The sequence below is a fragment of the Littorina saxatilis genome, linkage group LG1 (assembly GCF_037325665.1).
Source record: "Littorina saxatilis isolate snail1 linkage group LG1, US_GU_Lsax_2.0, whole genome shotgun sequence".
Classification (NCBI taxonomy): Eukaryota; Metazoa; Mollusca; class Gastropoda; order Littorinimorpha; family Littorinidae; genus Littorina; species Littorina saxatilis.
In genome coordinates this window covers 100,354,280-100,371,350 of record NC_090245.1, presented here as the reverse complement: position 1 = coordinate 100,371,350, position 17,071 = coordinate 100,354,280, and the positions used below count along the sequence as shown (strand labels likewise).

At 41.4% G+C, this 17,071-nt stretch overlaps 1 protein-coding gene across 1 annotated transcript in view; it reads right to left on the bottom strand.

Moving 5' to 3' along the window:
* Positions 1–17,071, bottom strand: part of LOC138957062 (uncharacterized) — a 213,563-nt gene that overhangs the window by 12,972 nt on the left and 183,520 nt on the right. The window contains exons 57-63 of the mRNA XM_070328263.1: positions 14,965–15,294; positions 12,634–12,745; positions 11,800–12,026; positions 10,515–10,844; positions 9,192–9,539; positions 3,957–4,280; positions 1,366–1,553 (exon numbers count right to left, since the gene is read on the bottom strand). Of these exons, the coding sequence (XP_070184364.1) occupies positions 1,366–1,553; positions 3,957–4,280; positions 9,192–9,539; positions 10,515–10,844; positions 11,800–12,026; positions 12,634–12,745; positions 14,965–15,294 (1,859 nt within the window). The remainder of the gene's footprint in view (positions 1–1,365; positions 1,554–3,956; positions 4,281–9,191; positions 9,540–10,514; positions 10,845–11,799; positions 12,027–12,633; positions 12,746–14,964; positions 15,295–17,071) is intronic.

Sequence of the window (17,071 nt, the reverse complement as noted above, 5' to 3'; positions counted from 1 at the left end):
TATGGGTACTCAAAGGTTCCTAATAGATTCTAAGGAGACAACAGCAGCCGGACACCATCACAAACAGTTCTCTTCAATTGACAGGTGTCCAACCGGCGACTGGCGTACAAGAAACGTCTCGACCTAGATGACACTAGTGTGCTTTAAATAGCCAACGCTCAAGCCGCCACAGTCAAGGCCGACAGAGAACTCTGTCAGCGTAAAGCTGCTGTGAAGGGAGACTACTGCGTCACCCTGTCCCACCAGGAAACACAACGATGCAATTCTACCAGCAATTCGATAGGCTTTCTTCGCAGCTAGCTGGAACACTGAAGAAGCTGAGTCGTACAAAGTGTACTTCTGAAATAAGCAGAACTCGAGAAAAGTGTCACTTGCCTACACTGAGCGCACCTTCATAGGTAACTTTTCTACAATCAACAACAAGTACCTTAGGAAAAGAGCACTGTAGTATATGGCCAATACGGCACAGTTACGCAGTTCTCATCAGTTATCTCTGAATTGTTGATGTCCAGAGAAACACAAGAAGGGCAAAGCCCATACGACTCACATGCTTTACACATTTTTCCTACCAAAATACATGTGACCTTGACCCAAGGTCAAGGTCATGCAACACAAAGCTGTTAATTCAAGACATAGGAAGTACAATGGTGCTTATTGGCTCTTTCTACCGTGAGATATGGTCACTTTTAGTGGTTCACTACCTTATTTTGGTCACATTTCATAAGGGTCAAAGTGACCTTGACCTTGATCATATGTGACCAAATGTGTCTCATGATGAAAGCATAACATGTGCCCCACATAATTTTTAAGTTTGAAACAGTTATCTTCCATAGTTCAGGGTCAAGGTCACTTCAAAATATGTATACAATCCAACTTTGAAGAGCTCCTGTGACCTTGACCTTGAAGCAAGGTAAACCAAACTGGTATCAAAAGATGGGGCTTACTTTGCCCTATATATCATATATAGGTGAGGTATTGAATCTCAAAAACTTCAGAGAAAATGTGAAAAATGTGAAAAATAGCTGTTTTTTAGGCAACATTTATGGCCCCTGCGACCTTGACCTTGAAGCAAGGTCAAGATGCTATGTATGTTTTTTGGGGCCTTGTCATCATACACCATCTTGCCAAATTTGGTACTGATAGACTGAATAGTGTCCAAGAAATATCCAACGTTAAAGTTTTCCGGGCGGACGGACGACTCGGGTGAGTACATAGACTCACTTTTGCTTCGCATGTGAGTCAAAAACCATTCATCATGTTGGCTGTAGTATACGGCTTATACAGCACAGCTACGTAAAACGTTTAACGTAACTCTTCTCTTATCAGGAATCTCCGAATTGATGAGGAAGGAACAAGACCACTCACCATGTTGGTTGTAGTGTACGGCCTATACAGCACACCTCCATAGAAGCCCAGCTGCCTGCAGGTGACGTTAGCAGCGTTGGCATCAAAGGTGGCGGCACACACCCCTCCCCACACCCCGCCCTGCTGGTACTGCACGTAACCATGGCGATCGTCACTGGGGTCATCTCGCAGAAGCCGAACCCTCTTAGCTGAAAGACACAGACTCCAGTATCAAGCAGTGTTTTTATCACAGTTAAAATAGCTGTTGTTGTCTACTACAAGTAAAAATCCAAAAAGAGATAGACTTCTAACGTTCCAAAATTCAGAAAAAAAAGAAAATAAAAGCTACCTGTAACTTACTCGTTTTTTTACATTTAGTCAAGTTTTGACTAAATGTTTTAACATAGAGGGGGAATCGAGACGAGGGTCGTGGTGTATGTGCGTGTGTGCGTGTGTGCGTGTGTGCGTGTGTGTGTGTGTGTGTGTGTAGAGCGATTCAGACTAAACTACTGGACCGATCTTTATGAAATTTGACATGAGAGTTCCTGGGTATGAAATCCCCGAACGTTTTTTTCATTTTTTTGATAAATGTCTTTGATGACGTCATATCCGGCTTTTCGTGAAAGTTGAGGCGGCACTGTCACGCCCTCATTTTTCAACCAAATTGGTTGAAATTTTGGTCAAGTAATCTTCGACAAAGCCCGGACTTCGGTATTGCATTTCAGCTTGGTGGCTTAAAAATTAATTAATGACTTTGGTCATTAAAAATCTGAAAATTGTAAAAAAAAACATTTTTTTATAAAACGATCCAAATTTACGTTTATCTTATTCTCCATCATTTGCTGATTCCAAAAACATATAAATATGTTATATTCGGATTAAAAACAAGCTCTGAAAATTAAATATATAAAAATTATTATCAAAATTGAATTGTCCAAATCAATTTAAAAACACTTTCATCTTATTCCTTGTTGGTTCCTGATTCCAAAAACATATAGATATGATATGTTTGGATTAAAAACACGCTCAGAAAGTTAAAACAAAGAGAGGTACAGAAAAGCGTGCTATCCTTCTTAGCGCAACTACTACCCCGCTCTTCTTGTCAATTTCACTGCCTTTGCCATGAGCGGTGGACTGACGACTGGGATGCTACGAGTATACGGTCTTGCTGAACAATGGCATTGCGTTCAGTTTCATTCTGTGAGTTCGACAGCTACTTGACTAAATATTGTATTTTCGCCTTACGCGACTTGTTTACATTTAGTCAAGTTTTGACTAAATGTTTTAACATAGAGGGGGAATCGAGACGAGGGTCGTGGTGTGTGTGTGTGTGTGTGTGTGTGTGTGTGTGTGTGTGTGTGTGTGTGTGTGTGTGTGTGTGTGTGTGTGTGTGTCTGTCTGTGTCTGTCTGTGTCTGTCTGTCTGTGCGTGTTTGTGTGTAGAGCGATTCAGACTTAACTACTGGACCGATCTTTATGAAATTTTACATGAGAGTTCCTGGGTATGAAATCCCCATAACTATTTTTCATTTTTTCGATAAATGTCTTTTATGACGTCATATCCGGCTTTTTGTAAAAGTTGAGGCGGCACTGTCACACCTTCATTTTTCAATCAAATTGATTGACATTTTGCCCAAGCAATCTTCGACAAAGGCCGAACTTCGGTATTGCATTTCAGCATGGAGGCTTAAAAATTAATTGATGACTTTGGTCATTAAAAATCTGAAAATTGTACTTAAAATAATATTTTCATAAAAGTTAAAACGATCCAAAATTACTTTTATTTTATTCTTCATCATGTTCTGATTCCAAAAACATATAAATATGATATATTCGGATTAAAAACAAGCTCTGAAAATTAAAAATATAAAAACTATGATTAAAATTAAATTTCCGAAATCGTTTTAAAAACAATTTCATCTTATTCCTTGTTGGTTCCTGATTCCAAAAACATATAGATATGATATGTTTGGAGTAAAAACACGCTCAGACAGTTAAAACGAAGAGAGGTACAGTAAAGCGTGCTATGCAGCCTACGCAACCGCTACCGCGCTGAACAGGCTCGTCACTTTCACTGCCTTTTGCACTAGCGGCGGACTACGGTCATTGTGAAAAAATGCAGTGCGTTCAGTTTCATTCTGTGAGTTCCACAGCTTGACTAAATGTAGTAATTTCGCCTTTCGCGACTTGTTTACATTGGCTTTGGAGGAGTTTCACGCCGACGTAAGCACTAATCATTTCAAAAGAAGCCATCATTGCATTACGATGAATAATGATTTCAGATATGCACGATTCAAATAAATTCATCACAATAAACAGACGCCTTGAAAACGTTTTACATGAAGAATACACGGGAAACCTGACAAAGTCTCAGCTACTCTCAACTACTGACATAAATCCCGAACACACATGCCTGAACACACACACACACACATACACACACACACACACACGCGCGACCCATGCACGCACGGACACACACACACACACACACACACACACACACACACGCACGCACGCACACACACAAACACACACGCATCCATTTGCATATACAGACACACTGTTACTTCCCTTCCTCACTGGAAGTTCAAAATGCCTATCCCAATTTACCTGCATCAACGAACGGAGTATCGCTACAGACAATGGATGCGTAGTTGTTAGAACTACAATAACTGCTGGGGGTGAAGCCGCAGTCTGTAATATCTCGCTCGGTCCCGGTGCATGTGTAGTAGGTGATTCCGATGGATGCATCAATAGCGCCAAACGCACTGCCAGGGATGAAATGGCCATTGGAGTACACTCGGTAACCCAGAGATCTGCACATGACGTGAGCGTCTGCAGAAGTCAGTCCGGTATCACAGACGAGCGTCCATTGGTTTTTGTAGTACACCATGACACCACCCATCTGTGCTCCATACCCTGTGTTAAGTTTCACTGGAAAAAACAATTAAAACACATAACATTGAAAGCGCGGTATTTTCTAATTGATATCTATTGATTGTAAACAATGTTATGCTTTGTGTATGTGTTTTTTCACAAAATGATTGTAAAGCGCTTTGAGCAGGGTTTAACCATGGATACATGCGCTCTAAGAATACTTTGCATTATTATTATAGCGCCGGATTTTGACCGTGCAGATGTATCCACAGGAGCTTGTATCCAATCGCCGGTCGATCATTATTTACTCCTTATTCCATATATTTACTCCTTATTCCATACAGTCTCCTTACTACTACTATTTACTAATAAATAGTAGTAGTAAGGGTAAGCATGCAGCAGTAAATAGTAAGCATGCAGGAGTAAATAATTATCGACCGGTGGTTGGATACAAGCTCCTGTGGATGTGTCTTTAGTCGCAGACCCCGCAGATGTTTATGTGTTGTTGTTGTTTTCTTCTGTTTTTGTACATCAGTTGCATGCAGGCTGCTACTACCCTTATTTGTTTTTGTACATCAGTTGCATGCAGGCTGCTACTACCCTGATTTGTTTTTGTACATCAGTTGCATGCAGGCTGCTACTACCCTTATTTGTTTGACCCCTTTTTTTTTAGGCGGCGAGCATCCTTCTTCGTAGGTCTTTTTCGTTTCTCACTCAAACTCTTACATATTTAAATCAACAACCTGATTCATAATCTAGCTAATACCGGGTTGAAAAAAAAGAGAAAAAAAAAGAGAAAAAAAAGAAAGAAAGATCATACCTTAAATTTACTTCTAATGTTTAACTCAAATTCTAATAATACACCCAAATGCAACTTTTTGCCATATCTTTACTTTATTTGGTGTTTAACGTCGTTTTCAACCACGAAGGTTATATCGCGACGGGGAAAGGGGGGAGATGGGATAGAGCCACTTGTTAATTGTTTCTTGTTCACAAAAGCACTAATAAAATAATTGCTCCAGGGGCTTGCAAGTAGTACAATATGTAGAGGTTACATGCCGAGTCTCAGTGATTATTAAAAATAATGGTCGAAGTTAGCGGATCATGAAAAATGCGAGCTTTAGCGAGCTTTTTCATGACCGCGAACTGAGACCATTATTTTTTATAATCACTGAGTCGAGGTGTGTAACCTCTTTATTCCTTCTTTCTTCAGTTATTCAAAGAAAAGAGGAGTTTTTTTTGCGAAAGTTTGATCGAATCCTATTCTCTCAACCAGTCAACCTGCGCAGGCGATCGATTAATGCGCGGTTGTATAGTTCCGTGCAAATCATTCCATTCTGTTAACACTTCTTGTCAGTTTTCCTATTTTGGGCTAAAATCAAGTACACAGATATGCTGTTATTCTGCTGTGGCGGCAAAGGCAGATATTGTGTGTTCTGTATATGTTTTGGTATCGGTTAGGATAATGTTCTTTCGTCAAATGGGACTAGCAGACGAACTTTTGCACCCGTGTTCCAACGTTAAAAACTGTATGAAGTTAAGTTTTCTGGGGAAAATAGTGTATGAAACCGCTTTATGTTGTTTAAATTGATGAGATGTGTGCATTTGGTTGCGTGTGATCTGTTTATTAAATGAAATATTGTTGAAAACTGACCGTCGGATTGCAGTCTGTTGTCGAAGAAACTGAGTGAAAAGAAGGGGAACTACTCTTGTCGCTAGACAAAGTATGAGTTACTTGCCTTGGGAAATTGCTTGTGATGAACGTCTGATCTAGATTCAGAAAACAACCGAACTCATGGATTTTATATGGAGATTCATGTGTTCAGGCCTGTAGTTGTTAATTTAAATGCGGTATGTTTGTATTGTTTGCTCCAGAGATGTATACTTCGTACATTAGAGCGTTCGGAACTTTTCAGTCGCAAAAAGTAGTACCGAAACAGAACAGCTTCTCAACCCATTGCACTATCGAGGATTCAGGCTGTTGCTGGGTCTTATTTGTTTGGTTGCTGGGTCATTATCGAAAAATAACTACCCCTACAAGTTTACAGAGGTAAAGAAGCAGAGGGGGGAATAAATGACCTTACTGGGAGAATGCAAGTTTCCAGTACAAAGGACTTAACATTTCTTACATACTGCTTGACTAAAATCTTTACAATCATTGACTATATTCTATACAAGAAACACTTAACAAGGCTAAAAGGAGAAACAGAATCCGTTAGTCGCCTCTTACGACATGCTGGGGAGCATCGGGTACATTCTTCCCCCTAACCCGCGGGGGGGATTTGCCATATCTAAATTTTGTAATTAAAATACAATAATTCACAAAATGTATATAATCTTTTTCATTCAAACCTATGTTATAGGCACACTCAGCTTAACGTAAACCATGAGTTTCTGGTCACAGACCAGGGCCGGACCAAATGAAGTGTGAGGGGGGGGGGGGGGTCCTCCTTTTGGGGGGGGGGGGGGGACAAATAAGCGAAGTGGCGAAGCCACAAGCGCGCGCCTGCTTTGCAGGCGCGCGAACTAGGGGGGTCCGGGGGCATGCTCCCCCGGAAAATTTTTGAAAAACGGTTAAAATCTGTGCAATCTGGTGCATTCTGGGCCTTGTTTTGAGGGTTAAGAGCAGCATTGTTTTGGTGCTAAAACTAGTAAAAAAAAAACCACTCAAAGCAAGGTACATGCTTTTTCCAGGGGTGGGGTTCCGGAACCCCTGGAACCCCCCCCCCCCCCCTGGGTCCGGCCCTGCAGACACTGCCAGGCATTTACACACAGTGCAAACACCTTTTCGTTTTAACACACACCGCTTGAGAACATCCTAGGTGCCCTCCTTAAAGAGCGAGCATTTTTCAAAGAATTTATTTTTGCATGGCTTCTCTTTGACCAATTTTCCTCACATGATGATGCGGGTATATTGTTTCTGTGTCCATATAAAACCAAAAGAATGATATGTACAACACCCCCCGCGGGTTAGGGGGAAGAATTTACCCGATGCTCCCCAGCATGTCTTAAAAGGCGACTAACGGATTCTGTTTCTCCTTTTACCCTTGTTAAGTGTTTCTTGTATAGAATATAGTCAATGTTTGTAATCTGTAATGCCTTTTCTAAATCTGTTTTATCATACAGAAAAAGGGTTACGTCATCGGCATATAAAAGCGTTTTAGAACCGTGATTGGGGATACCTCAAAAGGTGACATGGGCAGATGGGTACCCTTAATATCTTCATCGGAACGAATCTTGATCGCCAACATTTCAAGGGCAATAACAAAAGCCATTGGCGAGAATGAACATCCTTGACGAATACCTGTTTCCACAGGGAAATGCTCAGATATCCACCCTGGATAATCAATACAACCTTGACTATTATTCATAAGGACCGAAGCCCATCTCTTAAAATGATCTCCAAAACCAAATTTATCAAAAGCAAACAAATAATCTTTAGAAATGTTATCAAATGCACGTCGAAAATCAACTGCCAATAAGATTCCATGTTTATCCAATGTATTCATAATATCTATGGTATCATCAATGAGTCCAGATGTTCGACTTTTCATAAAGCCAACCTGATTTTCGTGAATAATATCACCAATTACAGTGGATAATCGTATTGCTAAACATTTTGCAAGGATCTTGTAATCAGTGTTAGTCAGAGATATTGGTCTCAAATTCCCGAGATCATCCCTGGGTAAATCTTTACCTTTATGAGTTAAGGTTAAAACAGCTTGTTCTTGAAAGGTCGATAATTCGCCATTAATAAATGATGATACAAAGGAGGAATGAATTACATCCCTTATTTTTAACCAGACCACTTTATAAAAAGAGGTAGTAAGGCCATCAAGCCCTGGGGCTGAATCTTATTTATTAGCAGATGCTTATGTTAATTAAGGAGGGTGCGTCGCTGACTAGACGGAAAGAGAGGACAGAATGAGAGATAGAGCTTGGAGCGAAAGGTTGTCTCAATGAAACGACTGTTTTGTCTGCGGGGGTGTGAACTGTGTATGTGTTAGTTTTTATTTCTTCGGACAATTCTACGTCAACATTCCACATGAGCTCTCATCTGATTCTTTTTGGATTATTTTGTTTTAATTTTCATCGGATCCGCGAAGACAGTGACGTGATTTATTCATCATATTGTGACTGACTCAAGTTTTGTGTGCCGGGATATCAGAGGACTTCATGTGAAACTGAAAGGACACAGGTACTGACCTGTACTCAGGGGATTGTGTGTGTGGCAGAATGAGATCTGTATGTGTGTGCGTGCGTATTCCTTTGTCTGATTTATGATTTTAGTTGTGCACACAAATTGCTGTTAATTTTTCTGTTCAATAGTAAAACTAGGTTGAGCTAACATTGTATTAGGCCAAAAAAAAAATTGTCTGTTTAGGGTAACCCGACCGACCCTATCGATTAGGCGCCGACCCAAAAACTTTTTTTCGATTTCAAAAAAACAAAAAAACAAAAAAGAGGTAAAAATGCTAAAAAGAGACATTTGGCGTTTCTTTCTCTCCCTTTCTCTCTGTTTTATTTATACGTTAGTTTTGAAACATGTATTCATCAAATATAAGAAGTGAATGTTCAGCCAACAATGTTCATTTACACAACAAAACAAAAAAACAAAAAAAAAAAACCTTTACCTACCTACCGACCCTACTTTTTTGGGTCATGTTACCCTAAACAGACAATTTTTTTTTTTTTGGCCTTATGGTGTGGTTTGCCCGAGTGCGACACATTGATCCTCACCGAGCCCTTCTGTGACTGAAAGTGTGTGCTTGAGTCAGTTGGTTTGCATCTGAGTAGACCCCGAACTTGCAGACGACACTACCGTGAACCCAACCCAGAACATTGCTTCACACTTTTATGATAAAAGGTCAGGGTTGCTTATTTGTTTAGGATGTGTATAGTGTCAGAAGCGACGTAAGCGCCATGGTAATGACTGCCGTACCAAGTAAAAAAACAACCACAGCTCACTGTTTTTAACACAGGCGACATACGCATCGTTGTAATGACTGCTGCACCCGTAGGAGTAATACCCCGACTCCACGGGCTCGTTGTTGAACCCTGAGTGCGGACATTTATGCAGCGTCGACTCTGAACCGTTACACCTCAGACCGCTGAGCCAGATGGGACCCGAGCCCATGGTTCCGAATGTATTCCGGATGGAATAACCGTCGTGGAAGCCTTGATTGCGGCACAGGACTCGCGCGTCCCTGTCGTCCCAGAAACGGCTGCACACCGTCCCCCACACGCCGCCCACAGAGATTTCAACACGACCGATTCCTGTCGACAACCCTGTCTGGTTGATGCGGTACTGGATGCCTGCAACACAGAGATAAGAATAAGAATAAGATTATACATAGTCCCGTGAGGTTACACTCATGAAAATTCGGGCTGCTCACAGGGTAAAGCGAGCTGCCACACAGTACGGCTCTACCCTTTTTTTCCCTCCTGCATGCGTGTATTCGTGTTTCCAAGCCCTGAGACTTTCACTGTGTAGTTGGGTATTTTATAGTGCGCATGCATGTACACGGGTGTGTTCAGACACCGAGGAGACTCTGGCAAATAAAGCCCTTGCTGAACAGGGGGATCAAACCCACGCCGACAACGACAACTCGTTTTGAAGCCAGCGCCGCTCCCGACTGACCTATATCCCCGCAGAAAAAAATGTATGAGAACAAAAACTGCTTATTGCTTTCCGCTCCAGAAAACATGCACACACCTCACACTGTTGGCTATGTTAAGCGTGGTTGCTTCCTTTTGATATATATATATATATTTTTTTTTTAATCCAGACAGAATAAGCTTGACTGTTGTATGTTTGACGACGTTGTGCTAAATACCTAATAGTGATTGTGGCCTTTTGGTAGAGTGTGCGGCTCTTTTCCATTTGACGCGATCCTAACCATCTGAAATTGGTGGGACATCTTATGACAAGCTAAATACTGAGGGTCGGAAAAGCCTTCCACAAACCCCCCTTTCTTTCTCTCTCTGGGCCTCTTACTTTCTCTCTCTGGGCCTCTTTCTTTCTCTCTCTGGGCCTCTTTCTGTTACTCTCTGATTCTCTTTGTTTTCCTCACTTTGCCCCCCCCTCCCTCTTCCCCATTGAAAAAAATAGTCAGAGTTGTTCATCTCAAATTTTCAATCTCAAATGTTCATGTTCGGAGTTGTTGTTGAAAAAGAGAGGTGGTGTGAGGGGGGCGGGAGGGTAGGGGAGAGACAATGCAGTACAGGAGGCACTATGCGGAAAAAGAAAAACAATATAACTGAACAGCGACCAAAGCAAATAATCCTCACCGCTGTCATTGAAGCAGACAGCCCCAGCCAGGTCGGCCTTACTGCAGTTGCCGAGGTGAAGGCGGTCGCTGTAGGGACAGTCCTGGAGTCGCGTTTCGTTCCCTGTACAGTTGAAGCTGCTGGCCCAGAAGGGTCCCCGGCTACTGAAGGAGGCGTAGTTGTACTGAGAGTAGTGGTAGCCAATTCCAAACAGGTGTCCCTTAGTGTTACACAGGACCTGTGCGTCTGCATCGTCCCAGTTGGAGTTACACACGCGTCCCGTGACGTTCATGTGCGTCACGGCAACCACTCCGCTCGTCTTGCTGGGGTCCAGGAAGTCGAACTTGTAGGCTGAAAAGTCCACAGGGAATCGCACGTTATAGGAGTAGGAACGTCTTACTATTCTCTTTCTAATTCTTCTAAAGACAGAAGGGGGAGGGTGAGTGTCAAGAACCAAAGGTAAATGCTGAAATAGCGTGATCAACAAAGACATATTGTAACAAAGTGAAATGAACAGGCTGCCCACATACTTTACGCACTAGATGCCGAAACAAAGGTACTAGAAAGTCAATGAAGAGGTCCCGAGACACACTGAGCCTGAAAATAGCAGGTCAAAGGACGCACACTATTTTCATTATCATGCGTATCGTTAGTATTGTTTGCAGGATGTGGTTGTTCTGGGACCCATTTAGAGCTGTAGAAACAAAACCAAGAAATACACCCCATTAACAAAAAAGAAGAAGAGATAATGCTGTTGTTCTGTTACCTCGGGAAGGAAGCCAACTCTACTTCAGCGTGTAGTAAGATTTCTTCTTTCCTGCCCTTGACCACCCCACATCCGTCCTGTTCCTGGCAGTTTCAACACACCTTTACTTCTGCCCCTCCCCCACACATCCGTCCTGTTCCTGGCAGTTTCAACACACCTTTACTTCTGCCCCTCCCCCACACATCCGTCCTGTTCCTGGCAGTTTCAACACACCTTTACTTCTGCCCCTCCCCCACACATACCCATCCACATCAAACAATCTCCAATATTAATTGATGTCGTTGAACTTATTTTTTAAATTTTTTTTTATTATAGTTGCGCATGTTGGGTGTGCTTAGCTGAAGTGAATGGAGCGAAACCCGCATCTGTTAAAACGAATTCCCAAACTTGGGCACTAAATAATTCTGTTTTCTGTAACACACACACACACACACACACACACACACACACACACACACACACACACACACACACACACACACACACACACACACACACACACACACACACACACACAAACAAACAAATGCCTAAACTTACTGCTCTCGTCCACGTAGTCGTTGCTACCAAAGCAGACGACGGAGGCGTATCTGCCTGTGTCGCACGTGCCGGGCTTGACACAGTCGCTGGAGGACCGCTCGCTGCCTGTACACTGCATGGTGTAGTTGAGGTGCGTGTCGAACGCTCGTACGTAGTATGAAGTCGACCCGTAGGCTGAACAGCACACAGCTTTCCCGTCAACAAATTCCAGATCTTGGCAAACACGCCTGTGGAATAAAAATCATGATAAAATCAGATAGGCTGGTTACCAATGTACAACATCCTGGTTTGTGAAAAAATGAATGCCCTTGCTTTTTACTCGGACATACATTGGAAGGACCAATCACTAGCGAGGGGTGTGACGTGGAAGGGCCACTCACTAGCGAGGGGTGTGACGTGGAAGGGCCAATCACTAGCGAGGGGTGACGTGGAAGGGCCAATCACTAGCGAGGGGTGTGACGTGGAAGGGCCACTCACTAGCGAGGGGTGTGACGTGGAAGGGCCAATCACTAGCGAGGGGTGTGACGTGGAAGGACCAATCACTGGCGAGGGGTGTGACGTGGAAGGGCCAATCACTAGCGAGGGGTGTGACGTGGACAGGAGCACGTGTGAAATTATTTGTCAGAGGAAAAGCAAGGGCATTCACTCTTTCACAACCCATACACACCCGAGAGAGTTATTTCCAAAAATCGTCTTTTGCCAAATGTGACCTCCTTCAAAAACACACACACACACACACACACACACACACACACACACACACACACACACACACACACACACACACACACACACACACACACACTTAATGCCAACAAAGGTATCTTAGCTTACTTGGCAGTAACGTCGTCAAATCCAGAGTCACAGAGGTTGTACCAGGTGCCGTTACGGTAAAACTGGACCGGCCCCTGCTTGATGTTACTGTTGTAGCTACCACCAATGCGCACTGCAAACAGATGCAGTAAATGGCTTGATACAGTCAAACTCCCCTTTTAAGACACCACAATTGAAGACTTCCTCTTTTTAAAGACCTTACTTTTTCAGATGTCTTGTTCTTAAAGGTCCTTGTCTACATTTTTATACCGAAATCGCCATTTGACCATTAAAATGCAGAGTCTATTATTTACAAATATCAACAATACACCCCCTTTCGATCAGGAAAGACGAAGCCACTGTAGCCGTTTGAAAATTCATTGTAGTATTCCAGCGTAGTACTCATAGTAGGATATCCTTATTTGGAAAATGCCAAGCGCAAAGCTCCTCTCAAATCCCGTGCATTTCGTGCGTTTAAAAAAAAGCGTGGACAGCGCTCCAGTGTCAAACTGTTGCTGCACTTGTTTGGGCGTGGCTATAAGCATAGTGACATGAATTTGATTGGTCAGTATTTTTAGGCAAAGCACATGTTCTCAGCAAACAGAAAACAAAATATTGGAAGCGTGAGTCACGCTACCCAAAAATAAAATCTTTTTTTACATATTTTTTTTCTATAACTTTTTTCCCCATGGTTCATTCATCATCTGACATAACTTTTTAGCGAAATCTAACCATAAGATTATTGAAAAAAAGCAAAAATGTGGACGACCACCTTTAATGGTCAAATGGCGACAAGGACCTTTAAGACTTCTTCGTTTTAAAGACCTTGCTTTTTCAGATGTCTTGTTCTTAAACTGTGTAAATGTACCTCCGTTATAAGACTCCCTCCCTTTTCAGACCTGGTTTTCAGTCTCAGAGCTTTGGAGGTCTTAATGGGGAGGTACCACTGTACTCCAACTCGAAAACTTTATTACCGAGGGATGATAGCATTAGGTTCATAATCATGATCCTTTCTTACAGCTAGTCCCTACTATAATACACACATGAAACGAAGAACAAGTATGATCGAAGAATAAACAAAGAAATCAAATAAAATACTACGTACGTGAGAGAGACCGTCCATTAGATAACTAAACCATATCTTCACATATCTGTCTATATAATTATCATACAAATGAGGTCAAGGGGTCAAACAATATTCCCGACACATGCACATGCTAGCGGACCTTGCAAGTAAAGATAGGCAAAATAAAAGGGTTGTTGCTTTTTGTTTCTCACTGTTTGTTTTATACATGCTTCTCTCTTTTATTCAAAACTGCTGAAATTGAACTGATTCAATATTCAAAATATTCATAATGTTAGAAGTCAAACTTCGTCGGAGTACGTGTGTGCCCATGCGGATGAGTGATACTGCAAAGTCAAGTGAATAATAGTAGAAGGAGTGAGGGTGTCATCTAAGTTCAGAATAACTCAACACACGTACAGCTGATTAATACCTAACTCAGCATCCTTCCCTTCAGGCATAAGGAGCTACATGTTGATCTGTCAGTCCGCGGTATGTCTACCACACATTGTGACATAAAACTGACAATGCTTCTAGTATATGCCTGAGAGAAAGAAATATGACATTTTTAACAGATAATGTTAATGTTAGTTTAACTAAGCATTGCTATCCTGAAGCATACAATCTCTCTGTCTCTGTCTCTGTCTCTGTCTGTCTCACGTGCAATGATGCAATGATGCATATAATTATGTCAGGGAATGCACCTACATTCATTGCCTCAAATTTCAAACGGAATAATGCAAGAAAACTAAACAAATTAATTACCCCAACCCCTACAATTGACCTTTACAAATCAAGTCTTTCTTATTCTGGCGCCTTATTGTGGAACTCCATTTCTGATTTAATTAAAATGCAATTCAGTGAAACTTCCTTCAAGGAACTCTACATTCTGTTTCTCTTGGAAACAAGTAAATAATTCTGTGATAATAATCATCATTGTTTGATTTTCATAATGCATTTTGAAATGTTTTTTTAATTTTTTGACATGTTAATTATATAAATTGAATTTTAATTAACTTAACTTCTATTTCTTCTTGTTGTTAATCGAGTTACCCTCAATGGGCGAGGGCCGGATGAAAAAAAGCATGTATGCATTGCTTATTCTGTTACCCTCGATAGATAAATAAAGTTAAAAGTTCAAAGTTCACGCACACACACACACTTCATAACCTGACCACCAGTAGCATAAGGACCTAAACTAGCGACGAAAGACACGATGGCAGAAGCCGGCCATAGAGTTACTTCTCGCTTACAGCCGTCTTCAGCCAACACACACTTACGTCACTTACCGTCGTCGAAGCAGACGACCTTTGCGTCTTTGGTGTGACTTAAGCAGTATGATGAACTGGCCGCCTTCCACCCTGCGTGGGGACAGTCCTCCAGTGATGATTCATTGCCCCGACACTGCAGGTTGGCCTGGTAGATTTTGCTGGGAGGGTTTGGGTACTGAGTGGTGCTCCAGTCTGTCTGACCCTCCGTGTAACCAAGGTAACGGCAAACGGCATGCGCTTCGTAGTTGTGGAAATAGCTGCGACATATCGTGCCCCACACTCCATCCACACTGACCTCCACACGACCTTTCAGGTCCGAGTCGGAGCCACTCAGCCGGAAGTAGACGCCTGTCGAACATAAGGCAGGTATCACTTATCAAATTCAACCTGCAGTGTTTGTTTTATTAGTTCATTCAGATTGCAGTGGCAAGAAAAAAAATAGATCCAAGTATCAGCTCTCAAAACAAGACTATGATATTCATGTTATCATCTGAGAAACAAAGTGAAGTAAGCGCTCTAAATGCATGCGACATATGCAATAGATCTAGAGTAAGTGAGAGTTATGAGGAGCAAATCTCCTGGCAACTGCGAGAATAACAAGCATTGAAATGAACAAGCGACTTTCATCCTCAAATGAGACTAAGAGCAGACTAAAGAGAATAAAACAAGTCGCGTAAGGCGAAAATACAATATTTAGTCAAGTAGCTGTCGAACTCACAGAATGAAACTGAACGCAATGCCATTTTTCAGCAAGACCGTATACTCGTAGCATCGTCAGTCAACCGCTCATGGCAAAGGCAGTGAAATTGACAAGAAGAGCGGGGTAGTAGTTGCGCTAAGAAGGATAGCACGCTTTTCTGTACCTCTCTTTGTTTTAACTTTCTGAGCGTGTTTTTAATCCAAACATATCATATCTATATGTTTTTGGAATCAGGAACCGACAAGGAATAAGATAAAAGTGTTTTTAAATTGATTTGGACAATTTAATTTTGATAATAATTTTTATATATTTAATTTTCAGAGCTTGTTTTTAATCCGAATATAACATATTTATATGTTTTTGGAATCAGCAAATGATGGAGAATAAGATAAACGTAAATTTGGATCGTTTTATAAATTTTTATTTTTTTTTACAATTTTCAGATTTTTAATGACCAAAGTCATTAATTAATTTTTAAGCCACCAAGCTGAAATGCAATACCGAAGTCCGGGCTTCGTCGAAGATTACTTGACCAAAATTTCAACCAATTTGGTTGAAAAATGAGGGCGTGACAGTGCCGCCTCAACTTTCACGAAAAGCCGGATATGACGTCATCAAAGACATTCATCAAAAAAATGAAAAAAAGGTTCGGGGATTTCATACCCAGGAACTCTCATGTCAAATTTCATAAAGATCGGTCCAGTAGTTTAGTCTGAATCGCTCTACACACACACACACACGCACAGACAGACAGACACACATACACCACGACCCTCGTCTCGATTCCCCCTCGATGTTACAACATTTAGTCAAAACTTGACTAAATATAAAAACAAGAAAGGTAGGTTGTTGGAACGTTTGTTATTGACAAAACAATACATTCGCAGATATTTTGACCCAACGGTCTTTTAAGTGAACATTTAATTTGTTAATGATTTAATCCACACATCAAAAAAAGAAACATGTAATTGATCACAATTAATGAGTTGTTCTTAGCTACTGGTCACAAGTGGGGGTCAGCTCACACCGACGCATTTTTCAATACAGTCTAGGGGAGAAACTGGTCACAAAGCACCCAGTACATGCCAGAGAAATAGGAGAATCGGCACAATCAAAGAAAATACCCAAATCATTCAATAGATATGGAAATATTAAGATTTACTGTGAAAATGCTAGCAAAAATGGCGTCCAAAAACCGGAACGCACACTTGGTGCGTCTTTGAAGACTTACCTCCCGTTCTGTGTTGTTGATAATAGTCGTGTTTGGGCTGTTTTTGTTGAAATAGTATCTAATAAAACTGATGCAGTTAAAAAAAAAACCCAAAAAAAACCACATTTAATTTTTTAAATTTTAAGGTCTTTTGTTTTTTGATTCTGAATTTTGGAACGTTGGCAGCCTCTTTGTTTTTGGATTTATTGACTTAA